We start from the raw sequence: 27,585 nt of genomic DNA on the forward strand, positions 1-27,585 counted from the left end.
CATGCCGGTGTGAAAGGGCTGATGAACAGGTACCCCGCAAGAACCAGCCACTGACCCGCCATGAGTTTCATCCCCTCCTGCAAGCAAGAATTAGTCAGCACTAACTGATAATCAGTAATATTCACTGAGCATTTACTGCGTGCCAGGCACTGTGCTGAGTACTTTACCTGCACCTGCTCATGCTAATTCTCACAAGAGCTCTGAGACAGAGATTATTATTAGTCCCACTTTGGAGATGAGACAGGTGAGATTCCCAGAGACTAAATATCTAGCTCAGTATTTGGCAGTGTGTGTGTGTATGATAATGAGTAAGTGTCTTCCTCACGTGACACACTTGTGTGGGTGGCGGGGCTTGGATTTTAGGCAGAGACAGCCGCTTCACCACGGCATGGCAAGGCCTGCTTTAACTCGGGGCTATAGAACCCACCATGTAAGGTCCTGGGAGATCACAGTGAGACAGGATTTTCACCCTTATGGAGCCTGCAGGATGGCTGGGGAAGCAGGTGTGATCAGTGCTCAGCTATGCCAGCAGGTGGGGAGGCAGTGTAACAAGGAAGCAGAGCCCAAATGTGGGAGCCCAGAGGGGAGCAGTAAACGCTGACTGAGGTGACGGGGACTGTTTCACAGGGAGTAAGAGATTTGACCAGGGACCAAAAAAGATCAGTAGACATTTCGGTGGAAATCAAGGAGGGAACGGCCTGAAAGGATGGCTGACCTTTTAAAGTAAAGCCAAGAAAAACGTTCTCATTGCCATTCTGCTCTGCTCAGAATAGACCCATGGTATGTCTTTATGGGAAAAAAACGAAAGCAAACTTATAAGGTCATGTCTGAACATGTGAAATGGTTAAACGTGAAAATTTTTACAAAGGAACTAGAGAATTAGTGAACTTTCTGTATATCAATGTATATACCATTACTTAAAATCATAGAATAATGCAATTTTAGAGTTAGAAAAGATCTTGATTGGTGTGGGGAAAAAATTGCTTTTCATCGGCTGACAGCTTAAAAAAATAATCAACATTAAGGTAGTGATCATGGCTAAAAATAGTTTTTAAATTATTTAGCCATCATCTTTTAAAACCCATTTAGAGCAAAAAGAATAGAATGTAAACAAGAAATTATATTTAAAGAAAAAGAATAGAATGTGAAAAATGCTGCTATCAATAGAGGAAAAAGAAGGAATATTAATCCCCCTGGAGGAAGACTGCTCTCATAACTTGACCCTGTATTTGCCAATTTCCAGAAGCTATAATGTTATGTCAAGGGACCTGGAGTAAGATTAGTCATTCAAATTAATACTATGGAGCTCTTTCAAAATAATTTTTAGGTACACATACAGGCAGGAAAAGAATTTGTATAAGCAGTCACCATCCAGATCAAAGTCTAGAATCATTTCCAGACCCGAAAACCTTTCTTGTGCTTCTTGCCAGTCAATACCCATCCTCTCCCATCCCCCAAATAACCCCTGTTTTAACCCCTATTACCACTGATTGGTGTTATCTATTCTTGAACTTCAACTTAGTGGAATTATGCAGCATTACTCTTTCGTGTCTGTCCTTTTTCACTGAACTTTATGTCTGTGACATTCATCTAAATACATGAGCTATCCAAAGCAAAGCTACCTAGCCACAAAATGGAAATGTGCTATCTTAGCAAGACCCAAGACGACAGAGCCCTTGACAATGACGAGCTTTATGCAAAGCTCTTCTATGTATAAGGATATCATTACTAATTTCTTTATGTGGAAAACGCAAATAGCACCTCCTTTCCTTTACCAGATCTGCGGGAAAGCTAATCTATCTTTTTGAGATGGACCTGAAACCGCTAAATTGGAAGATCCCCTATGCAAGATTAAAGGTGGAGAAGCAGTGTATTTTCTGGAAATAATGACAGCTTTGTGTTTATTTTTACTCTGCATATTAGGGTATGCAGCAGTTCTGAGCTATGCAATCCACAGAAACACTTGAGTACAACAGTGTTCGTTCTGGGAACTACAGCTGTGTTTAACACAGGAGTTCTACGTTATCCTATGTATATTAAAAACCTATGTGTGAAAAAACTGAGACCTAGGAAGACTATGTGGCTTTCCAAATCATTAACTAATGGCAAAGACATAATCTAGGTCATGTGATTCCTGACCCAGGCCTTTGTCCCCACTCCGTGATCCTGTCCTCCTTGGAATATGACTGGGGAGCCGGAAGCACCTCCTGGTAGCTCTAAAAGGGCATTAAGACTCTTTTTGCAGAACAAAAAGCAAAGACAGTGCAGAATTAGAAAAGACAATAAATTTCAGTTAACGTTCTGGGTTTCAACGATCCAACCGCAATGGTTAACTAACTGTAAGTGAAGAAGAGGGTTGGGTCCCAAGCCCTGTGACCTTCGGCAGGCACCCCAGTATTTCATTGCTGAAATCAGGAGACTAAGTTACATGATCTCTAGGCTCCTTTCCAACTTGAAAAACGCTACGATTCTCATACTGATTTGTGCTGAACGTATCGATCTTTCAGGCCACATTAAGACCAGTTCTAAGTGCTTTATGAATATTGCCTCATTAACTGCCAACGCAACCCTGTGAAGCGGGTGCTATTAGCATTCCCCCTTTATAAATAAGGAAGGTAAAGCCCAGAGAGAACCAAGTAATGTGTCCAAGGTCACAAAGCTGGTATTTGGGCTTTAAAGGAAATAGTTTGCCTCCAAGAGTATCCTTTGTACAAAATGGAACAGAGGGACATAGGTGGGAACGGAGAGCTAGTTTAAGAGAAGGCAAGACATAAACCCTAACGAACAATAACTCAGTTCTACCTCTGGCTGCTTCCCTGGACTATTCCAAAGGATGACGGCAGGTACTGTTTTGTCTCTGAAACAATCCCAATGTCTTCCCGGGTAAGTTCATGCTGGTTGCAGACAGAGTGTGCTCTTCACTGATACTAACTATGGTCTTCTGATTGCCCATAATCCTTATTTATCATAGTATTAGTTTTAGGAATTTGATATCATCAGTTTTTTAACTTGTTTTTCTAATACAGGCAGCCATTATTTTTAAACCCCCACGGGGAAAAGCTACTAAAGACTTCCATCTGTCTGCAAGCACTGACAAAGAATTTCAGAGCTTAAACTTGTGGCCGATAGGCCTGAAGAATGAGTATGTTTGTGCAGCTGTATGACATCCTCATGCTCTGACATGCACAACATCCCCTAGACTTGCTACAGGATATTTAACAGATTAAATAATATCACTTGTATTGGGGCCCTGAAGAAACGTGATTGAGTAGAACAAGGATCACTTTGCAAACGGAAAATCACTTTTATTGTAAAATAAATGCGTTTCAAGTTTCAAATACCACTGGTATCACAATAAGCAAAGAGTACAATGAACAGATTTGATGGCTCTACTTGGGAACAGCAAGAATGCTGCTGCAGAAGTGAAAAATAAGAAAAAAGGAAGCAATCAACATTCTACCTTCCTTCCCCTACCCTAATCATCTCCTATAACTCCCGAGTCTGAGTGGGGAGCAGGTCATGGCGTGTGGAGATTATACTGTGTTTGTTAAAATGAAGAAAAGGTTGGGGCGCCTGGGTGGCTCAGTCGGTTGGGCGTCCGACTTCGGCTCGGGTCACGATCTCACGGTCCGTGAGTTCGAGCCCCGCGTGGGGCTCTGTGCTGATGGCTCAGAGCCTGGAGCCTGCTTCCGATTCTGTGTCTTCCTCTCTCTCTGCCCCTCCCCCGTTCATGCTGTCTCTCTCTGTCCCAAAAATAAATAAACGTTAAAAAAAAAAAAAATTTTTAATAAAAAAATAAATAAATAAATAAAATAAAATGAAGAAAAGGTTGACACAGCTCCAGTGGGCAAACCACCAACCAAGAGAATTTCACTTCCTCTATGTTAAAGATAATGACCACTCGGTTTGCTGAGCATAGGCATAAGGATGAAACTTAAGGGGGGGCGCCTGGGTGGCTCAGTCGGTTGAGCGTCCGACTTCGGCTCAGGTCCTGATCTCACAGTTTGTGGGTTCGAGCCCCGCATCAGGCTCTGTGCTAACTGCTTGCTCAGAGCCTGGAGCCTGCTTCAGATTCTGTGTCTCCTTCTCTCTCTGCCCCTCCCCCACTCACGCTTTGTCTCACTCTGTTTCTCAAAAACAAATAAATGTAAAAAAAAAAAAAAATTTTTTTTAAAAAGGATGAAACTTGGGGTGCCTGGGTGGCTCAGTTGGTTAGGCGTCCGACTTCAGCTCAGGTCATGATCTCACGGTCCGTGAGTTCGGGCCCCGCATCGGGCTCTGTGCTGAACGCTCAGAGCCTGGAGCCTGTTTCGGATTCTGTGTCTCCCTCTCTCTCTGACCCTCCCCCATTCATGCTGTCTCTCTCTGTCTCAAAAATAAATAAACGTTAAAAAAAATTTTTAAAAAGGATGAAATTTAAGGGGAGAAACTGGCAGACCTTATGTATAAGGTATAAAACCAAATCAAATGAAATTTCGTAATTATTAAGTAAGCGGCTAAATCCTGACTGAGCAAAATTATGAAAAATTTCCCATTGTGAATGAATGTAACAGAAGTATTAATAAAATAACCCATTAAATTTGGGCCAATATCTTTAGGTTAAAAAGCTGGTGAGGAAATAAGAGCCTTGAAAATCTACATATAATGTGATAACTCTGTCTATAGTCCAACAGTCTCCTAACAGTCACACCAAGTCACCAAGGCTGGTATCTGTGAAGAGAACGGTGGCCACATGCAGAATTCTGGACTATCTACCCAAGGCAGAAATGAAACCTACAGGCTTATACTGTGTCAGGCAGCCTTGCTGGGAGGAGAATTTACGTCATAAAGAATCCCCAGGGCTCCCAGATTTATATCCTTGTAGTTCAGTTAAGAGGTGACTGCAACAACCAGGCATCTGAACTTGGAGAGCAGTGAAAATGAAGTAGAAATGATAAATGGATCCAAGGGACATTGAGGAAAAAGAAGGGAGGAGACAGGGGAACTATCTGGAGAAGTCACGAAGAATTCTACAGCTTGAACCTCTCTGAGGTGTGGTGGAATGTCAAGAGGCGACTTGGAGAAAGACCTATGGCTTGTGTTCAGGCACCATGAACTTCAGGTGTTGGCAGGACATTCAAGGGAAGATGGCCAGCAGACAGTCAGAAATACATTATTGGCACACGAGCGGGAAGTCGATGTTGAAGTTATCTGGGGGAGTCTTCCAAACAAAAGCGGCAGTGGAGGGCCAGAGGTAAACTCCTAGAGAATGATTACATTTAGAAGGCAGTAGGCTGTACGTAATGAAGAACCTTGGACTTCTCTTATACTGAGAAAAAGTTTAGTTTACTTGTTTTAAAATCACCAAGTGTGGGGGATACTCTGGCATGTTTATGGACCGAGGGGAAAGAGCCTAAAGGGAGAGAGTGTGGAAATCTAAGAGCGCACTGACTAGCCACGCGGGGATGGGCTTCTCCTTCATCCAGGATAAGGAGACTCCAGGTAGAGAAGGAGAGCCTGACCCTCATTTGATGAATGTGAGGAAGTGAGCTAGGAGTCAGGATGTGACAGTACCAGAGACGTGAAGAGGAACTCCACAGGATAGCACGCACTTCAAGCGAGAATACACGCACTACTGGAAGCCAGGCAGGCAGGAATGGCAGTCGGGAGTGGATCAAATGTCAATGGTGAGGGGTGAGGCAGAGCAGAACCTCCATCACAGAGTTACCACGGAAGTGTTGCCAAGGAGAGGTGGGTTTCAGACAAAAAAAAAAAAAAAAAAAAAGGAGGAAGGAGAGGTCTACAAAAAGATGAGGATGTCAAAAACTCTGTGCATTGTGGAATATAGTCATCCATTCACAATTAATGTATTTAGCAACTGTTACAGACAAGGCAGTGCACTGAGACTATAATGGTGAGCAAAATGGATTGCAACTCTACCCTCAGGAGGCCTACAGTCTATGAGATGGGCTGACATTATTCAAGTAACCATTATTCCAAAACAGAAACATGGCACACAGTGAGAGCACAGGGGATGTAAGTGGCTAGAGGGGCCCAGACTGTGGCAGGTGAGCATTAGTTCTTGGGACAGGCATGGCATGAAATACTCTCTACATTCTGTGTTAAAATTCAAGGCAAGGCCGTTTGAGGGTTATGGAGATTTAGTCTAGTTTCATAACGTTGCTTAAAAGGTAGAAATACCCTGTCCAAATTAGGCAGGAAACCATTTAAAAGTCACTGAAAAGCAACGGATTAACATTCCTTAGTTTGTACACCTAATTCTCTAGAGACAGAGAAAGACAGGAAGGGATTGGGGGCAGGGGGGAGGGGAGAGAATTCCATTAGCTGTTTTTTTAAAAAATAATTTTATAGTAATGATGCCTTTAGGGCTGATTTTAGTTTTTTCTCCCATACAGTCACTAAGGATCTCCCACTTACAAGATGTTCTATTTTGGTTTCTTTCTTTAAAACGCCATGTGTGGCAAGCAAGCATTCTCGAGAACGAGTTGTTCTGGCGGGACGTGGGTACAACGCCGCAAGGAAAGCCTCTGAATCCAGTGAGGGCCCCCATCAAGCCAACCTGCTTATTCCAAAATTCTTCTCTGATATAATTTTTATTAAGATTTGCAATGCTGGCCTGAAGGAATGTTCGATGTGTACTAGAATGATGGAAAAAAAAAAAAGCCCATGACCAAACTTCAGAAGTAGCTAGTTGCAATTCATCAACTTTTCCAGAAGCCATAAAAATAACTTTTAATTGTTGTTGTTCTTAAGCGAGTAGGGGAAAAAAAAAAAAAAAAAAAAGATGGTCTCTTCAGGGAGCAAGTACATGAAGAAAAAGGAATAGTGCTCCCTACTAGATCATGAGTCCCATGAGGACAGACACCAAAAGAGTTTTATTCCTGGTGGGACCCCCACCCTGTACCCAAGGCCACAGAAGGTACTTACTAAATATTTACAAAACGAATAACTAAGTCGTAGACAAATGTTTGTTAATCATGTACAAGGCCTGGCCTAACTAGGCTATGATTTATTTTAACAGGTCTTCAGATTTTTCACACAGAGGAAACTGTTTCCAACAGGGCCTTCCTGCAGAGCTCCAAATATTTTGAAAGATAACATAACAAACACTAAAGTTTGAAATTGAGAAAATATCAAAGCCAGCAGGAAGGATGATTAACACTCATAAGAATGGTACAGACATTGTTGACAAATTTTTCAGGTGAACAAAGCCTTACTTGCTGCTTACTGTGTAATTTTAAAATGACAACCCATCAAAGACAAACAACTGAAAAAAAAACAGTTGGAATGATTTATACGTGAAATAATCTTTGAAGAATTTTGTATTTTTAGATAGCAGCGAGTGGCGAAAATTAATGTTTTCACGAGCTACCCCTCCACACACCCCACACTGACATTTCCTTCTTCCTTCTCTCTAAACACGTTAGGCAATTCAGATGTTTCCTCAGTCTTCACTTTCTTTCTCCTAACTGGAAGAGTCAGAAAGCCAATTTAGTTTCATGGTAAAGAAACTGGAAAGGCACCTTGTCCCACTATACTGACACTAAGTCCAAACTGCATTTGTTTTTCCATTCTTTTTGGGCATTCCATGTGAGAATTTGAATCTCTTAGAAAACATGAAACCACACAGAAAACTCTAAAGCCGTATTTTTAACCTGAGATCAAATTCTGTCAAAATATAACATTATGAAGGTTTAGCCCTGTATTGATACTTCAGATGTTTGCCTCACTAACTACATCAGAAACTGATAGAGCTACAAGGCCCTTCACACAGCAGCCCAGCGTTGTGGTGGCAGAGACCTGACCACACAATGTAATGTGCTCAGTGACTAAGGAATCATTTTTTAAGACTGGCAAGCAGCAGCAGCAAGGTTTTGTTCCATTCTAAACAGAAAATACCACCTCTCCTATCTCACCTTTCAACTTCACCTTTCAAGGAGAATCAAATGTCTCGTTACACCAGTATCTTAAGGGGAGCAAACACAAATGGGGAAATGAGTGGCTCTTACCGTGCTCTATATTAAAGCTCCCAGAGAAGCACAAAAATGTTTTCTTTTGTCTTACTCTTTAGCTTATTTGGCACCCTGGTGACATCTAGTATATGCTAAAAGAGAGGAAGGAAGGAAGGAAGGAAGGGAGGAAGGAAGGGAGGAAGGGAGGAAGGGAGGGAGGAAGGAAGGACGGAAGGAAGGATGGAAGGAAGGAAGGAAGGAAGGAAGGAAGGAAGGAAGGAAGGGAGGGAGAAAGAAAGAAAGAAAGAAAGAAAGAAAGAAAGAAAGAAGAAAGAAAGAAAGAAAGAGACAAAGAAAATCATTTTAAGTATAAACATAGACCTGTAAGTACCATTGAGAGAAAACACGGGCCTTGGGCTCAGAAAGACTTGAATTTAATAATCTGTTCTTCCATTTCCTGGCTGGTAATCTTGGGCAAGGTCATTCAACCTTGTTCATAGTCTCTTCCTCAACCATAGAAGGGGATAATACAATTTACCATTTGGGTTGTTGCTAGGGTTAACAGAAAAAATACCCGCAAAGGGTCGTACTGAGTCACCAATATTCAAGAAAGGTGAATGTCTTCCACTACTTTTTTTCCTCCTCCTACACAATCAAGTGGAAAGGGGACTCTTAAAAGGTTTTGAGGAGAATAAATCATAGAAAGTGGGTTATTTACAATTTGGAGCAACTGGGAGAGTGAAATGTCTTTGAAAGCTATTTTCCAGGTCTTCCAGAGGGCACCAGAAAAACAAAAACACCCTGTACAAAATGGACTCCTGCACAGAGCCACCTGTGTTCTCCACTGGTCTCAGGACAATTGCTGAGAGCTGCAGAGAACCAGCATGCACCCAAGGGAAACTGCCATCAGCCCACAGCAGAAGTGCCCTGGGGGGAGTCACAGAGCAAGAAGGTTGACATCACCTACAAGACTGGGAGAGAATCACTAGAACTGGATTTGGCTCTATTTCCCACCAGCTGGGAAGTTGCACAGTTTATTTTTACGCTTGTACCTGCAAAAAATAAAAAAGTAAAGTGAAAAACTAAAAACAAAAGAACCTATTTTATTCAAAAGACCTGTTGTTTACTTGGTGAATCCTTACTGAACCATGTCAAAAATTCACTTAGTGAACTGTCTACACCTAGTTGAGCTACACGTTGTTGTTGCCTTTAGTTGTTTTTTTTTTTAAGTCTGTGCTGTTTAAGAAGTGTTGCTATAGTGGCCAAACACAGGAAGTTGCGTTTTACTCCTGTTTCCAAATATGCCTAATGTCAAAATCTGAGGAGAAAAAAAAAAAAGTTCCGTTTCATGACTCTGTTAACCTCAGATTCTTTAGTGTTAAGGCCACCTTTAAGTTCAACATAGTTCCTAAGTCCTGAAGGACTCATATTTACTGAGAATCATCATCTACTGGTCTGGCTAAGAAATCACAGTCAAGGGGACCTCTGTTTATTCTGCACCATCCCCTTTTTGCGATCTAACAGGAACCTTATGCTCTTTCTTTTTGCCCCTGGGACGAGATACCCAGCAATGAAAACAACGTAGGAATGGCACTACCAACACCATAAGTCATTATTCCTTAAATCCTTATTAGTTATTTCCATTGTGTACAGTAAGCCTTCATCTTTAGACCTTAGGATACTGAGCTTTGAATCTGAAATGCCGAGCTTGAATCCCATTGAAATGTTCTCACTTGGAAGAACACCATTACTCTGTGACTTGCGAACGTTGTTAGAATGAGTGTTTGGCCTATTCTGATCTGCTAAGTTAAAAAACCAAAGTGACAGGATCACAACCAACGGGTGTGCAGTTTAACTGAAAATTCCTGCACATCCCAACTCCTACTCCGTCACCATTTAGATTCAGATCAGGGCCCAAAAGATTATTGGATCTGGCATGCAGCTTCTTAGGAATGCCTCGTATCTCAGCCATCTCAAGGTCTAACTTACTTTTAGGAAACTCCTGCTCCAAAAGAGGCCAAAAAATTAAACACAGTAATCTCTTAGGTGACTGGAGAGTTTTAAACCCTTTTAAGGGAGAATCTAGGTTCGTGGGATTCTGACGCACCCATCTTACTGGTGTGTTTACAGGGCTCGAGGGACCTGTTCCAAGTAAATTAAAGAATTTGGGACCTCAAGGAAGTGGGTGTGTTTTTGAAGCACTATCTTCATGTCTTGTGACAAGACGAATAAGTCCACCCGGTCTGTCCATCCCAGTGAAGAGTTTCCTGTGAAATTCAGCAAGAGATAGGAAGCCATTATTGAAAGCTGGCTAGGTGCTTTGCAAAGTGTATGGGACATAATATAAATGTGTTTAGTCACATGTGAATCATCCTTGAATTACCAACCTGGTTCAATGGGGCTGCTGCATTTTCTGGCAAGAACATTCTTGCTCTGGCTCTACTTTGACAGGTGTTTTAACACTATCTTTCTTTAGCATCCCTATTCATTTTATTTCTTATTTTAGCAGCTTTTTGTGAAGAAACATGTCACTCTGCGGGATATCAAACACATCTAAGATAATAAAAGCATACAGAGTAAGAAAAAAAATCAAACACAGAAAAGAGGAATATATATATGTAGTGACATTTGGGAATAAAGCATTTCTCTAAATAGTGTGCCTCACATTCAGGGATCTCAAAGAAGATTATAAAAAACTAGTCAGGTGGTACTTATATAGTTGCTGACCACACTGGATTAGCATCTTCATAAGCATTTTTTTTTTCTTAGCATTACTCAATTTGGTACTCCACTCACAAGGTAATTATTTCTTATACAAGTATGGCAGAAACACAGTGTTCACATAGACTATTTTCTAATTTTACCACTTATTCTCTTTATATTCCATGCCTTATCTCCTAAGTGGCACTGCCTAGTGACACTGATTGGCTGCCATTGCCAAAAAACACCTTCGATGCATCCTCTTACTCCGGCCATGTCTAACCGAATATGTAGCATCGTTGAAGACGAGCAGGAAAGAAGCTATAGTCTGTTAAGAAGTGCAATTGAAGAAACCAGAAAAAAAGACAATGGATCCAATGTGTTTATGGGCCACTGTGAATGGATCTCAGTTTGTAAACTTGTTTGAAGGATAATGGCAATGGCTGAATTTTGTCCCCCCAAATTCAAATATTGAAGTCTTCATTCCAAGTACCTCAGAATGTGACTGTATTTGGATAGAAGGTCTTTAAAAATGAGGTCATATGTGTGGGCCCTAATCCAATTACCGGTGTCCTTGAACAACAGTAAGACTGGATAGATGTGTGGGTTCACAGACCATATGGGGATACTGGGAGAAAGTGGCAAGGAAAGAGACCTTAGAAGAATTCAAACCTTGATCTTGGACTTCTAAGTGCTAAGTGAGTTCTTAGACTCCAGAACTGTGAGAAAATGAAATTCTGTTGTTGAAGCCAACCCAGCCTGTAGTAATTTGTTATGGTAGCCATAGCAAACTAATACAGACTTTTCCTCTTATCTGTTACGGAGTCTATTCGTACACTGAAGGTAAAGTGAAAATGTCACACAGCTTTCAACCCCATCTCTACCCCGCCCTGCCTAACAGAGGGGAAAAGAAAAGTTCTTTAAAGGCTTCTGCTAGGATCATTTTATAATGGCCTTATTAATTAAAACACCATCATTTGAAAAATGAGGTGTCCGTGTGTTGTGACATTCCGTGGTCTGATGACTAAAGGGGACTCGGGTTTTTTTTAAGTGTGCAGTTCTAGATCCTTCTTAAAAATCTCCAGTTTGATTTTATTCTTTTCATGTTTTCTTTAAAAAACTGGCAGCCAAGTACTTTCCAAGCGACAGAACACTAGTTGCGCACATATGTATATAATTCCATTTTAGTAGACTTGAGGAAAATGAAACACTGCTCTGTTAGGCACACAGAACATTCAACATGAGCTCAGTTAACTCGTTCTGGCTTATTCCAAGTTTCCATCCTCAGCTGTCTCCTCCAGCCTGGCAGGTCAGCACAAGTTAACTTCACAGATGTAGAAGAAATTTTGAAAAACACAGAATCCCTTTAAATAGATGAAATCGGCAATTGCGATCCTGAATCATCCTGTCACGTTGCCCTTCTCAGTCCTGTGGGCTACCCAGCTGTGTGGTCAGAAACATTTTTATTCTGGAAGGAAGGTCCAGGGCAATGCTCAGCAGGCCCTCCTCAGAACACCTTGGGCAAACAGTGGCCTTTCCCGGGGGAGGCTCAGAAACCCTTCAGAAAAAGCTTGTAAGAGACCCCAATTAAGACTGGAATTTACTTCACACTGGGCAATGTACTGCAAAATAGGCACATCGTTGAAAAGGAAAAGACCCCTGAAATACAAACAGGCAAAAATAAAGAGTCAAACGTTTCCAAAAGGAACATATGAAAAGAATTTCTAAATAAATGATTGCTTCCTTTTGAAGTTTTCAGGATTTGCTGCCCACATTTCTAAAAGAGAAAAGGTCTCGGCCTCCTTTTTAGAAAATGTATTTGACTAAAATCTTTCTTACAGTCCACCCCACGCATTATTAAACACCTGTTCTAATCCAGCCCCTGCTCTGTCGCTTTGGTTCCTCCTTAATTAGCACACAGCCACCTCCAATGAAGTTTACAGGTGTCTTCCTAAAAAGGCAACCGACTCAAAATTCTGGGTCCTTTCCTTAAACAGCAATTGCCATTCTACAGACAGCTTCTTTCCCTTTGAATGTAACTGTATTTACCTGAAACCCAACTCTTGCGGGAAACAAATTATTTTGCAGTCTGTAGTATTAGCAAAATGTATGTAAGAGCAAAAAAACTTCTGGCAACGTGATTTTGCCAAAATTGTCCTTGACAATGGGAATACTTGCTCAGGAATAGGACATATTAATGACCAAATTCATCAAGGCATTGGGTACAGAACATCAGTGTGTTTGAACTGGACATTTTGTAACCTCTACTTCACGTCAAGAGAAGTCACACATTGTTAATGAAGAGAAAGTCTTCATCTGAAGCCATTTTTTAAGACACTGCTAACCTCCAGAGGATGTTTCTCACATTAAGAGCCTTCTGGAATACTTGCTCAAAATGCAGATTCTGAGACCCCACTCCAAGATGGATTTTGCTATTCTAGAATATGTTGCCCAGAAGAGAGTATTTTTCCCAAGCATACTAAGTGATTCTCACAATCAGGCAAGTCTGTGAAATATCATTATTACCTCAGTAAACATATTTTTAAATTAGTCCATTCAACTATAAAACATTAAACTTTCATAAAATATTTTTTTAGACTATAATAACAAGAGCACGTCAAAGTTGAGTTCTCGTGTGACAATTGTTCAAGAAAGTCTTTTGCAATTAATTCAAAACTATTTGCTGAAGAGAAAAAAATTAATCTACATGAAGAGAAAATGTTAATGGTGATTAATTATAAGTGGCAGTGGATATTTTTATATATTACAGTTAAGTTTGCCTCGCTGCCTTACGACCCAGCCAAGCTACTGAGCAAGTAGAAAGACAAAATAAAGATGCCTTCTTATATAGTAGGTCTCAAAAAAACCATGCCCCATGAGCTTTTCTCAAGAAGCTACCTGTGTGCTCTGTCTAAATAAGGAAATAGACCCAGAAAAAAATAGACGTTGATCTAGGAATCTAAACGTCCAACACCAGACGTAAGTGGAAAGACTCCCCAGCCTGATGTGAAGAGAGATCCAGGGAAATAGGCAGCAAGCTTAGAGGAAGCCACAGTCCAATTTGGTTACAGTTCTTCAAGATGAACTTGACAGAATAACAAAAGTGTTTGAGCATGCCGAGAAGAGATTTACATAACTGGGGGAAGATTTGGGGATGAGTATGCAGGACCCTTAGCAAGCAAACAAAAATACCAGTAAGGAAAGCAAAAGCCATGCAGGAAAGAAAAAGTAATCATGGTTTACCACAGGCTTAGCTATCATCAACTTTTTACACAGTTACACAGAATACTGTTCTAATCAAAAGTACAGTGGAAGAACGCTGGGAGGATGAGAACAGTAGGGAAATGTGTGATGGAGGGGAGTGGGTTGGCAGGGGTCAGAGAAAGGGTGAAAAACGAAGCTGTATCTTCAATTTCCAAACTGTGAGTTCAGTGACAATGTGTCAAACTGAACAATCGATAATTAACAAGTAAGCGTGCTATTTAGAGACTGGAGGTAAATACTGAAGAATCCATTTAAACAACTGCAGGTTTCTTGGACACTACTTAACTTTTCACTCAATGCCTATCACTCTACTAATATCTGAACTGGCCAAAAAGGGCTGTTCATTTATTCAATAGTTGTGTCAAGCATATACCTCAGATTAAGGCAGATTAGGGGACAAGATAAGGTCCCTTAGCTTCTGGAGCCTAGGTTCTAGTGAAGGAGGTATTGAAAAAGAAACATGTAAAGAAGCAGGATAGGGGCACCTGGGTGGCTCAGTTGGCTAAGAATCTGACTCTTGATTTCGGCTCAGGTCATGATCTCATGGTTCCTGAGATCTAGCCCCGCATCGGGCTCCCTGCTGAATAGCTTGGAGCCTGCTTGGGATACTCTCTCTCTGCCCCTCTCCCCACCCCCCCACCCCCCCCACCACTCTGGCTTGCACGCAGGGCATACTCAAAATAAACAAATAAACTTTAAAAAAATATTTAAAGAAAAAAGCAGGATTATCTGCGAGATAAAAGCAAAGAAGGAGAAAGAACTGCGGCTTGAGGAGCTAGGCAGGCTTCTCTGAAGAGGGCTGGACAAGGAAGGTCTCCATGAAGCTGGCAACTGAAGGAGTACTCTTTGGAAAGAGCTAGCCAGAGAGTGTCCCTTTCATCCCAGACAAAGAGGGAGCAGCAACTTCCAAGGTCACAGGTAAGAACAAGCAAGGCTTGTCTGGTGACTGGAAAAGGGAGTAAGACTGTGGCACGAGGGGGTGTGGGGGAGGGGCAGGGGCCAAGGATCAGAGAGGATCCTGTGGCCTTGTGGGCCAGAGTAAGAAATCTGGATTTCATTCTAAGGGCAATGGGAAGACGCAGGAAGGCAGTGAGTAAGGAAGTGATGTGATTTATGTTTTAAAACATTACTTTGGCTGCTGTGTGGAACGTGAATTGCAGAAGGCTGAGAACAGAAGCAGGAGACCAGCTCCACCTCACTACGGTTGTGCAATGACTGTGGTCAGGGCCTGGCTGGTGGCAGTGGAGATAGAAGTGGGTGGACTAGAGAGACATTGGGAAAGGAAATCGTACAGGACACGTGGATGGTTCGGTGAGGAGGGGAAGGGAAGACTCAAGGAGGCCTCCTCAACTTCCAGCTAGAATGCATGAGGTGGCTGGAGGTATTATTTGGTGACATGCAGAAAGTTCAGGGGAGAAGGGATTTGGCGGGTAAACTCAAGCTTTCTGTTTAGACCTCTTATGTAGGATGCCCATTAAGGACCCAAGCAGACCTGCCCCACAGGCTCTAGCATATCTGAGCTTAGAGCGCAAGGTGAGAGCAGAGCTGCAGATACAGCGGGGCATCACCCCGCTCCCATTTCTCCAGCCACCCCCCAGGTCGGGAGTTCACTCCACCTTGCTGGATTATCCTAGCGGACCTCTTGGCCGTGGGGACGTCTCCCCCAGGAAATCCATACTGCGTGCTCGGCAGGCAGATTCATCCCCTGGGGCAAAGCTGTAATCATTTCTCATTTGATAAAAAACCTTCAGTGCTTCCCACCGCCTGCGTCCTTCTTGCCTTTCAGAGCCAGAATTCTTGTCCCCATTCTGTACTTTCTGGACTCCCTCATTTGTCCCCACAATTCTCCAGGGGTCCCTTTCCTCCCACTTTCCTTTCTGCCCATCTCCACTAAGCACAGACCCTTGTGGGCAGGGGCTGTGTATGATTTCCCTTTGAATCTTCCCCCATGGCCCAGCACAGAATCTTCCGTGTAATCACTTCATTTTTTTTAATTTTTAGAAATGTTTATTCATTTTGAGAGAGGGAGAGGGAGGCGGGGGGGGGGAGTGAGAGAGAGAGAGAGAGAGAGAGAGAGAGAGAGAGAGAGAGAGAATACCAAGTGGGCTCTGTGCTTTCAGCGCTGAGCCCCTATGCGGGGGGGGGGGGGGGGGGGGGGGCTGGAACTCACAAAGAGCCAGATCATGACCTCAGCTGAAATCAAGAGTCAGTCCACGACTGAGTCACCCAGGTGTGCCAGTAACACCTTACAAAATGAGCCAATTTGCAGGAATATATTCACCAAGCACATACCGGCACAGCTTTCCAGGTTATTCCTAAGCAAAACACCACTTAAGTCCCTCCTTTGTCAACCAAAATTCCCTTAGTGTTAATGGCTGAAATGTTATACTTGCCAGAAGGTTTATATGAATAAAAACATCCAGCCCCTTGAAACAAAAATAAATGGAGGCATAAGCAAATATAAACGATAACAGAGCAAACTTTTAAAAGCAATGTTATTTGCCCACTCCCTTCTGGGGAACAAAAACTGTTGTTTTTGGTTTGGGTTCCCCTGCTCAGATAGCGGTGGGATAGAGAGTGGACCAGAAGTGTTTATTTGCTTAAGACTATTTCTACCTCAAGAACACTTTTACGTAAGTTGAGTCCCCACTAAATATGAATCTTTACTCCCAAGAATACAGACTCCCAAGAATGGGCAGTTAGCCCATTACACTGAAGTCCCTCAAGACCAGAAAGGGTGTTGGAACTTCTCCTTTATTCAAGTTAAAGAGGCTTATTTAGAGGATCAACAACCCAGAGTCCTTATCTCCTGCCCTCCTGCATTAAGTAGGCAAAAGGTGAAGTCTGACTCCCCCACTGATTGTTATCCTCTCAGACTTTGGAAGATAAAATATATTTAAGCTAAAAATATTTGGAATATTACTCATTGACCAGACCTGATGAGCTGTGGACCAAAGAGAAGTAAATGAAATTCAAATTTTTGCTCATTTTCTCTCCAAGTGATTATGATCAAACGACTAAGAAGAAAATTAACCCCCAAGAGAAGATGGCTATAAGGACCTATATTTTTGTTTTCATCATGGAATTCACAAGAAAAAATAAAGTGGCTGCAAAACAGTCAATGATTTTAAAACTGAGTTGATTTCATGCCAGCTAGAGAAAAGCCAATACGGTTACAGGGCAACTCATGGCTTTAATTCCAGCGGAGGTCCCGGCAGACCCTGGATATGAAATCCCTGGCCACGATCATGTCCAAAGCAGACGAAAGCAGAAGCTACCACACTATTCCTCATAAATGAATTTCCTCTCTCTCTGTGTAGATTTGTCTTCATGCACATATTTTAAAAATAGAATCATTATTTTAAACCTGCCTTTTTATATTATGTTATTTATTATATAAATCACTTTTCAAAATTATGTTTTACACCATTTTTAAGTAGCTTATTCCATCACATGATTGTTTCCCACATAACTGAAAACATTTCTTGGTGTTCAACTGCTATTTCCAATTTTTGGCTTTCATAAACATTACCCCAGTGAGCAAGTAATTATTTCCTTTACAATATGCTCCTAAAAGTGGAACTGCTGGGTCTGGGTGTATGCACATTTTAAGGTTTTTAATCATCAAGCTGCTCTTCTGATAGGTTGTACCAATTTAAACTATCACAAGACAATCATCTGAGAATCATTCTAATCCTTGCTCAGTGCATACGTGATCGATAGCATCTTTTCTTTTTTTTTTTTTCATTGAATTGCTAAAACTATTTCATATACCAATTGGTAAATTATGTCTCTTCTTTGGTTAAGTAATGTGGGCAAGGTAACTCTTATGCTTCAGTTTTCCTCATCTGGAAAATGGGGATATTAATAAAATTGATGTTGTGAGGAGATTAAAAATTTTTAATAGTTCCTACAGTGAGTTCAGTTTCTTATTGATTTCTTTTTCTTACTGATTTTTAAGGGCCTTAGTCCATAAAGATATTAATTATTGTTTTCAATATATTTAATGCAAATATTTTGTCAGGTTTATGATTTCCTTTTTCAATTTTCTGATGATGGGGCTCTTAGCTATGCATACGTTTTAAAATATCATTAAAGCATTCACTTTAAATCAGAATAAGTTACAGAGATCCAATATTCAAATACAAGAAAAATAGAAAAGGAAAGCGTGACTCTTTAGTTTGTAAAAAGGAAAAGGATTGATAAATTTGACTATGTAAAAACAGGAATTTTTATATGAAAAAAACAAATTTAAGAGGTAAGAATCACATAGAAAAATATAAGCACAAGGCTAATCTCCTTTAAAAAAATCTCCACAAAAAGCTGCAACAAAACATAAAATAAGGCTATAAACAATTCAGAGAAAAAGAAATACAAATACCCCACTTCACTCATAATCAAAGTGAGATATCCCTTTTTGCATATCGACTGACATGGGTTTTTGCAAATTAATTATGCATAACATTGTGGTCAGGTACAGTCGTGTACAGTGTTCACTGCACAAGGACATCTAGCCAAGGGGGTATGTTGGGACTCAATTCCTGCTAATGTTCCACTTGTTAAATCATGTGCCTGCAGGGCGGCCTCAACCAGAGGGAGGGACTTCAGTTTCTCACAAAGCACTATACGGTCTAAGAGAAACCCTGATACTCCTGTGGTGTTGGTGAAGAGTTCAAAAATGGAATTCTCATATACTAAGCAGCCTCTTTGAGAGTAATTTGGCAAAGTCTACTAAAATGAAATATAAAAATCTTTTGACTCTACAATTCTAGGATTTTATTGGTACACGTAGTTCAAGATGTTCATATAAAGATGCGCATTTCAGCATTTTCCATCATAGCACATACATAAAAGAACCCCAAAACAACCTAAAAATACAAACCTAAAGTATAAAAACATTAAGTTCTTTTAAAAAGCATTATATACCTACAGATTATAAAATTGCTTGTTTATAAGATTAAAGAGATTCGGTGCCTGAGTGGATCAATCCTTAAGCATTTGAGTTCGGCTCAGGTCATAATCTCACAGTTTGTGAGTTCGAGTCCCACACTGGGTGATCTTAAGCCCCACTTTGGGTGAGCCCTGTTCTCTCTGTCTCTGTCTCTGTCTCTCTCTCTCTCTCTCCCTCTGCCCCTCCCCGCACCTACGCGCGTGTGCTTTCTCTCAAAATAATAATAATAATAGATTAAAGAGATTGATATGGAAATATTTTGAAGTTATATTACATGAAAAGCTCAAACTCTAGAGCAGTAAATGTAGGATGTCTTGCTTGTGTTTTGATAAAGATAAATACTTGAACGAAAACTGTCTGAAATGGGGGGAAAAGAGTTGTTCATTCCAGGTTATAATTGGTAAGAGACTGAGGTCTGGGGGGGGGGGGGGCGGGGAGTCAAACTCACTTTTAGCCTGAATCACCTTGTAAAGTTTGACCTTTGACCATGTGGCATGTTATTTTCATTAAGGCAATTAAACTCTATCCTTTTTGCTTTCATGATTTCTTCTTACAGAGATCCAGGTTTACACAGAAATGGATAAGTATTCTGTGCAGAAAAAATATAAATCCCTGACCAAAATATGAAAACCTAGAAACACAAATACATATAGATTCCATCATGGCCTAGATGCGATGTGCAAACTTTATTCACTCATTCCTTTGTCTCCCCAAAATCAAAGAGTGGCTTTCTCTGCCCTTTTAACTCAAGGGCTGAGGCGGAGCCTCGGGGGGGGGGGGGGGGGGGGGTGCTGAAGAAACAGCTACTAGATTCAGATACCACCCTTCAGACAACAGAGCCAGAGTAACAACAAAATTCTTGATGTAAAAAACAAACATAACTCTCATTCATATGATCATTGGCTTAAAGCAATTGGGCTGTTCATTGACAATATCATTGATTCAGTCATACATTCAACAAACATTTATTGTGTCCAATCTAGCATGCCTTATACGTGGCGAGGGGAATACTGAAGTCTCAATGCTTCTAGGGCATGAGGCCAGAGGGTACTAAAACCACCCTATTTGGTGACATATCCGTTTAGCCTGTGCTTAGAAATAATGGATCTAGTCCTCAATGAGATACTAGCAAACCAAATCCTGCAACACATAAAAGGATTATACACCATACCCAAGTAAGCTTTATTCCAGGAATGCAAACTTGGTTTAACATCTGAAAATCAATTAATGCTATATTAATAGAATGAAGGACAGAAAACACACAATCATCTCAAGAGAGCCACAAAAAAAAAAAAAAAAAAAAAAAAAAAAGTCTTTGACTCTTGCATGATAAAGATGCTCCCAAACTAGGAATAGAAGGGAACCTTTTGATAAAGGGCATCTATGAAAAGCCCACAACTAACATGACACTAAATGGTAAAAACTGATTGTTTTCCCCCTTAGATCAGGAAGAAGACAAGAATGTTCACCCTTGGGCTCTGTCATGGTGGGTTTGCTATAAAAGACCATCAGCCTTGTGGGACTGGCTAGATGTCAGAGTCACAAGAGAGGCTAAGAATATTGTAAAGTTTCTCAATGTTCTTCAGCAAATTCCTAAAAATACAGCATATAGAAAGTATACAGAATAGATTACAACTGAGAAGCTGAATATGGTTAAAGCAGAATCAGGTGTTAAGAAATTCAAAGACCAACTTCAGGGTGGCCAACTATAGGAGTGATTCTTCAGGCTGAAAATGAACTAAGTCTGGCCAGAAAAATGATACAGTGGAAATCAAGGTAGCCTTTAGAGGAAGAGCCTCCTGCCAACCAATGGAAATGGCCAATATAATCATTATTAAATGACTAGTGTGGTGATAGAAAACCAATGTAATTAAATGTTCTGTTATATGAAAAGAAAAAGAAAGAATGTCCACTCTTGGCACTTGTATTTAACATGATAGTGTATAATGAGTGACGGCAATTAGACAAGGAAAAGAAGACAAAAGATCTTCAGATTGGAAAACAAGAAGTAAAATTATCTCTATTTGCACATAAAATGTTATATATAGAAATAATAAGGAATGCACTGAAAAACTATCGGGACCAAAAAATGAGTTCCACAAGTTTGTAGGGTATAAGATGAATGTGTAAAAATTAATTTTTGCATATTATATGCTAGCAGACAACGTTCTCAAAATGAAATAAGAATATAATTTCATTTATAGTGGCATCAAAAACAATAAATATGCAGGGATAAATTTAACAAAGAAGGAGCAAGACTTCTATGCTGAAAACTACAAAACACCGTGGAAGGAAATTAAGGAAGATTTCTAAATAAGATCTAAACTTGTAAATAAGATCTAAATAAGGTCTAAATAAGATCTAAATAAATGGAAAGATGTTCGTGTTTACAGACTGAAAGACTTCACATTGTTAAGAGAACAATATTATTCAACACAATCCCCATCAAACTCCCAGCTGGCTTTTTTGCAGAAACTGACAAGCTGAATGTGAGATTTATATAAAAATGCAAGGAGATTAGGATGGCAAAAAATCTTGCAAAAGAAGAACAAAGTTAGAAGACACTTTTCTGTTTCAAAACTTGCTGCAGAGCTATAGTAATCTAGACAGCACAGCATATTAATAGACATGTAGATCAACAGGATAGAAGTTCAGAAATAAACCTTACATTTACTGTCAGCTGATTTGTGACAAGGTGCCAAGACAATTCAATAGGGAAAGAGTCATCTTTTCAACAAATGGTGCTTGACAACTAGATATCCACATGCAAAAGAATGAAAATTAGAACCCTACAATACACCACACATAAAAATTAACTTAAAACAGATCACAGATCTAGGGGCACCTGGGTGGCTCAGTCTGTTAAGTGCCAGACTTCAGCTCAGGTCATGATCTCACAGTCTGTTAAGTGCCAGACTTCAGCTCAGGTCATGATCTCACAGTTTGTAAGTTCAAGCCCCGCACTGGGTTCCCTGCTGTTGCAACAGAGTCGGCTTTGGATCCTCTGTCCCCCCTCTCTCTGCCCCTCCCCTGTTCAAGCGTGTACATTCTCACTCTTTCTCTCTCAAAATAAATAAATAAATAAAAGTTTAAAAAAATGTATCACGGACCTAAATGTAAGAGCTAAAATTATAAAACTCTTAGAAGAAAACTTAGGTGTAAATCTTCTTGACATTGGTTAGGCAATGGTTTCTTAGATAAGACTCCAAAAATACAAAGAGAAGAAAAAAAGGTGAACTGGAAATAATCAAAATTTCAAAATTCTGAATTGCAAACCATATCAAGAAAGTGAAAAGACAACCCACAGAATGGGAGAAAGTATTTGTAAATCACATATCTGGTAATGACTTATCTCCAGTATATAAAGAATTCTTTTATCCCAATAACAGGAAGTCAAGGGGCACCTGGGTGGCTCAGTCAGTTGAGCGTCCGACTTTGGCTCAGATCATGGTCTCATGGCTTGTGAGTTTGAGCCCTGCATCAGGCTCTGTGCTGACAGCTCAGAGCCTGGAGCCTGGTTGGGATTCTGTCTCTGTCTCTCTCTGCCCCTCCCTGACTCATGCTCTGTCTCTGTCTGTCTGTCTCTCTCTCTCTCTGTCTCTCAAATATAAATAAACATTAAAAAAAATAGGAAGTCAAATTACCTAATTAAAATTGGGCAAAGAATCTGAATAGACATTTTTCCAAAGAAGACATATGGATGGCCAACAGGTACGTGAAAAAGATGCTCAATGTCATAGTAATTAGGAAAATGCAAATCAACACCACTATGAGATACAACTTCACATTTACCAGGATGGCTAAAATCAAAAAGATAAATAACAAGTATTGGCAAGGATGTAGAGAAACTGGAAACTTCATATACTGCTGGAGGGAATGTAAAATGGTACAGCTGCTTTGAAAAACTGGCAGTTCCTTAAAACATAACATAAACATAGGATTACTATGTGGCCCAGCAATTCTACTCCTAGAAATATACCAAAAAGAAATGAAAACATATGTTCACCAACAACTTGTACATGAAGTTCATAGCAGCACTCTTCATAGAACCAAAACCTAGAAATAACCTAAATGTCCATCAACTGATGGAAAGAGAGAGAAAATGTGGTATATTCCTATAGTGGGATGTTACCCGGCAATGAAAAGAAATGAAGGACTGATACATGCTACAACATGGATGGCCCTTGATAACACTATGCTGAGTGAAAGAAGTCAGTCACAAAAGGCCATGTGATGTTATGATTCCATTTATATGAAATGTTCAGAATAAGCAGAGAAGATTTGTTATTTAGGGCTGGGGGTTGAGAGGGATGGTAAAAGAGACTGATGGTTGCACAACACCGAATATACTAAAAAATAATGAAGTGTACATTTTCAGTGGGTGAGTTTGGTATGGTATGGTAATTATGTCAATACAGCTGTTTTTAAAAAATAGAAATAATGATTAATGGTCTTCCTAAAACTGCGAGAAATAGATGCAGCCCTAAGCTGAAAGGTTCAAAAGAGCCTAAAATCAAGAGTGAAAAGCAAGCTAACTTGTGGCCTGTAATGATTATTTTACAAAAGCCCAAATCAAACATCTTCTGTGGTCAAGCATAACTTTTTATTTTAACTCACTTTCTATATAAATCGGTTGCACAATTTCTCAACATGATTAGTCACTTTATAGGGAATTATAGCAATCTGGGCATTTTTCGCTATACTGGGTAAGAGCTAGAACAGTCATATTTTAAGATTCTATTCTGCTTCTTAGTGATCAGTTATGCAATATTCCTTGCCCTTTGTAAAGGCAAAATTCACTTTTCTAATATTAATCCCAACAATATTTTGCAGCAAAAGAACTAAGTCCTGGGCGTACTTTATAGCTGTTGTATTTGAGTACGGATTCAATTCTACGCTTTACCAGTGCAGAAATATAAAATATAAATTCTTCCTTACAATGAAAGAAGCCACACTGTTTTTTAAAGTAAGACAAAGGAAACTAAGCGTCATTTGCACAAGATAGTTTACTAAAATTAAGATCCTAATCAACACCCCCCCTTCCCCATCCCACCCATCCCATTCCCAAAGGCGTCAATACGAAGTCTCTGATGTTCTGGTGCATTGTATAACCCTTGTCATTAACAAGAAGGAAAGGTGTGATCTAGTCTTGGATTTTGATTTCTCTCCTTTGTAGAGGGTTCCTCCTTTGGCGACATTAACATAAGCGCTAGTAAAGCTTGTGATTTTTCAGGGTGTGAAGCAGCGCAGTATAAACAAACCCATGTGGGGGTAAGTTGGAATGATAGAATGCTATCTAGCTGGAGACATCCTGGAGCTGATTAAAAAAACCTTCATCTGTGCCCTGTCACTTCCTTTCAGCAAGATCCTGTTAATGTTTACACAATTTTAAAAGTGTATCAGATATCTCAAGGAATAACGTAAATGGCCCCTTTGAGGTTGTTTTTTTTTTTTAATGTTGATGGAAAAAATATCAAAATAATACTTTTAAATTTATTTCATTATCCAATTACAAATAACGCCACCAAAAAGTTGTTTTATCCCTACCCACCCTGCTGGAGAAATGCCAAACGTACCTTCCTTCCCTTTTTTTTTAAGAAAATGGAAAAAAAAAAAAAAACAACCAACCCAACTTAAAACAGAGGATTGTAACTTAGAAACGTTACACACGATTCCTTCCATAAACTGAACTTTCAGCCCTCGGTAACTGAGTTGGTGAGGTATGTTTCCCCCAGTTTTGTAGCTTTGGGGTCTAACATAAAACAGATTATCTTTTGAAACGATTAAGCCTTTTTAAAGTTAGTTTCTAAGTATTCAGAGTTCTGCCAGGATTAGAGGAGGCAATCAGCACGTCTACTCCGAAAACAAACCATAAATCAGTTGACAAGCTTGAAAGAATTCGGTTCTAGTCTGTTCGCAAGCCAAGCGTAAATACAGAAAAACCTGTTGGCACGTTTATCTAGCTCTCTAAGTTTCCCGTTCTAAAAACACCGCAATACGCAAATGGCGTTTCTCGTAACTTTCAGGCTCCGAAGAAATTCAGATAAACACCCAGGCGAGGCATCTCGTGTGGAAAATGGAGCCTGTGCCTTTAAGGTAAAATCGGCTGGATCCCAAAACGCATTCCACTTCTCCACGACAAAGAGTTTGGGGGAGCGCTACCTCTCGGGTTTCTCCGACGGACTTGGCGGGTTCGGGCACAGCCCGACGTGCCGCCGAGCCCTCGGCCGTCCCAGCTGCCCTGAGCAAGCCCAGCGCCCGCGCGGCCGGGGCGCTCCGTGCGCCCGGGACTCACCGCTGCTGGGCTGCGGGGACAGCGTGGAGACCGAGGTCTGGCCCATGTCTGGGGTCGTGGGGCCAGGTCCGGCGATCACGCGGCTCCTTTGGTCCTTCGATCATGGGTCCGCTCGCAGGCAGGTTTCCAAGCGCTCATTTTCCGGGCTGTGCGGAGCTGCCCGCCAGATCCCCTCACCTTCTACCCGGCGCGGGTCTCCCAGCCCGGCCGGCCGCAGCCGGCGAGGCGGATCCTGCCCAGCGGATGCCTGTCATTCCTCTATGCAGATTAGCTGGGGTCAGGGGTCACGGGGGAGGAGGGAGGGGAGAGGGCGAGGGGGAGGGGAAGAGGGGAATGGGCGCAGGGGGACGAAGTAGTGGGGAGGAGAGAGGCCCCCGGCCGGTCCCGCGGCGCCCGCGGGGGCTGTGAGACCGGCACCCCCCCCCCCCACCCCCCAGGGTAGTAGAGAGTTCAGGCGACTCCCGTTTAACTTCAAAGGTTCAATGTCAAATGATCCTTTAGGGCTGGAAGAAAAGGAATTAAAGTACTTAGTCACGGTACTTAATTTAACAAAATTTGTTTCTTTAAAGTTGGTTTCGTCCTCACATTCTGTTAGCAGTCTTGCAGCACTGTTTGATGTCTGCTCTGTGTAGGGCTTTTCTCCTTTAAAAAATTATCTTCCTTTTAACAAACACAATAAAAAAAATTCGTGTCCTCAGTTACGGAGAACAATAAATCTGAAAGATGGATCTAAGTGTGAAATCAGCTAAGGATACACTTTGCTGTCTACCATCTAAGCGCCAGGATGCTCACCTCTCCTACCTTTAAAAAGAATCACCGTGGGGGCGCTTGGGTGGCTCAGTCGGCTGGGCGGCCAACTTCGGCTCAGGTCATGATCTCACAGTCTGTGAGTTTGAGCCCCACGTCAGGCTCTGTGCTGACAGCTCAGAGCCTGGAGCCTGTTTCAGATTCTGTGTCTGCCCCTCCCCCACTCACACTCTGTCTCTGTCTCTCTCAAAAATAAATAAACATTAAAAAAATTTTTTTTTAAAAAAAGAATCACTGTGAACTCTCTGAAACCTTGTGGTAAGGGGTTTAAAATATACAAGGGGTATAAATATACAAGGGGTTTAAAATATACAAAAGGTGAAAACAACAAAAACAATGGGTAATTTATTTTAAAAGCTAATACTCCCTAGAAGTCGAATTAAATCCTCCCATAATTAAATCTGAACCCCCAACTTCTTAAAAATATGAATACAGGTAAATACTCTTGGTATTAACAATTGATGTGTAATCTATAGATTATATGTATATGTAGTGCACTGCATATATATGTATATAATATATGTAATGCACACACATGCGCACATAGCCATTAGACTGGGTGTGTGGTGGTCACATAAATGTGTTCACTTTATAAAATTTCACTGAGCTGTACACATGCATAATTTGTGCATTTTTCTGAATGCATGTATTTCATGAAAAAAAAAATAACTGCGATACATTTAGGTCACTTGCCACAGCTTTCACTTTTTAGATTATCCTAGATATTCAACTCTAAACTATTAAAAAACTATATAACATATATAATATAAAATAATAAATTTAAGTTATTTAATACCTTAAACATGAAAATCTTTTTTTAATATTTATTTATTTTTGAGAGAGAGCACTAGCGGGGTAGGGACATAGAGAGAGGGAGAGAGAGAATCTGAAGCAGGCTCCGTGCTGTGGGCCCAAAGCCTGATGTGGGGCTGAACTCAAGAACCATAAGATCATGACCTGAGCCGAAATCGGATGCTCAACTGACTAAGCCACCCAGGCGCCCCCGAAAATCTTTTTTTCTGACGTTTGTTTTATTAAGATCACACACAGCCTTGCTTAATTTTTTGAAAGACATTTGCTTGTCTGTTTAATCGCAATTATGTAAATTGCCCTATTTTTTTCACACCCAAACAGCTGTCTATTGTGGAGATTCCCCACCCCCCTAGAATAGTGTGGTCAATTATCTACTTCTCTTTGCCTAATGCATTCTTAAGAAACCTGAAGTTTTTTAAAGAAATTGAGGATTAACCAAGATGTGAGTTCTAATTAGTACAATGAAATCAATCAACTAAATTTCTTTATAATGTGCAAAACTGTTGTATTTTGGGAACACATCCCACCTGAGGGGCTCATCATTGAGAGCAAACAATTATAATGGCTCTTCCATTCCTTTAGCTTAAAACAACAACAAAAATCCACGGTTAAGTGTTTTCTCAACTGAAATTGAAAAGAGGGAACTTCACACTCTTCCTTCCACTAATAGAGCCTAATTGATAAGGGAGGTCATTGGTTAGAAGAAATACACAGTAAATTTTGCACATTAAAATATGTAAATGTAATGATTTTTTTTTGAATTGACAAAGGTTAAATTTTGAGGCTGTTTTTGCTATCATGAC

General features: G+C 40.7%; 1 protein-coding gene and 1 pseudogene across 8 annotated transcripts in view; one reads left to right on the forward strand and one right to left on the reverse strand.

Annotated features, from left to right (window-relative positions):
* Window positions 1-27,585, reverse strand: part of PHACTR2 (phosphatase and actin regulator 2) — a 273,198-nt gene that overhangs the window by 109,654 nt on the left and 135,959 nt on the right. Inside the window, exon 1 of one of the 8 annotated variants that reach the window (XM_019425081.2) lies at window positions 25,163-25,413. The exons of the other annotated variants lie outside the window; for them this stretch is intronic. Coding sequence (XP_019280626.2) covers window positions 25,163-25,208 — 46 coding nt within the window. The 5' untranslated portion in view covers window positions 25,209-25,413. Of the gene's footprint in view, window positions 1-25,162; window positions 25,414-27,585 lie in introns of those variants that run through there. 8 annotated transcript variants of the gene reach the window in all.
* Window positions 20,351-20,695, forward strand: LOC128777635 (NADH dehydrogenase [ubiquinone] 1 alpha subcomplex subunit 5-like; annotated as a pseudogene).

The sequence above is a fragment of the Panthera pardus genome, unplaced genomic scaffold (assembly GCF_024362965.1).
Source record: "Panthera pardus isolate Hobbes unplaced genomic scaffold, ASM2436296v1 HiC_scaffold_17, whole genome shotgun sequence".
Taxonomy (NCBI): Eukaryota; Metazoa; Chordata; class Mammalia; order Carnivora; family Felidae; genus Panthera; species Panthera pardus.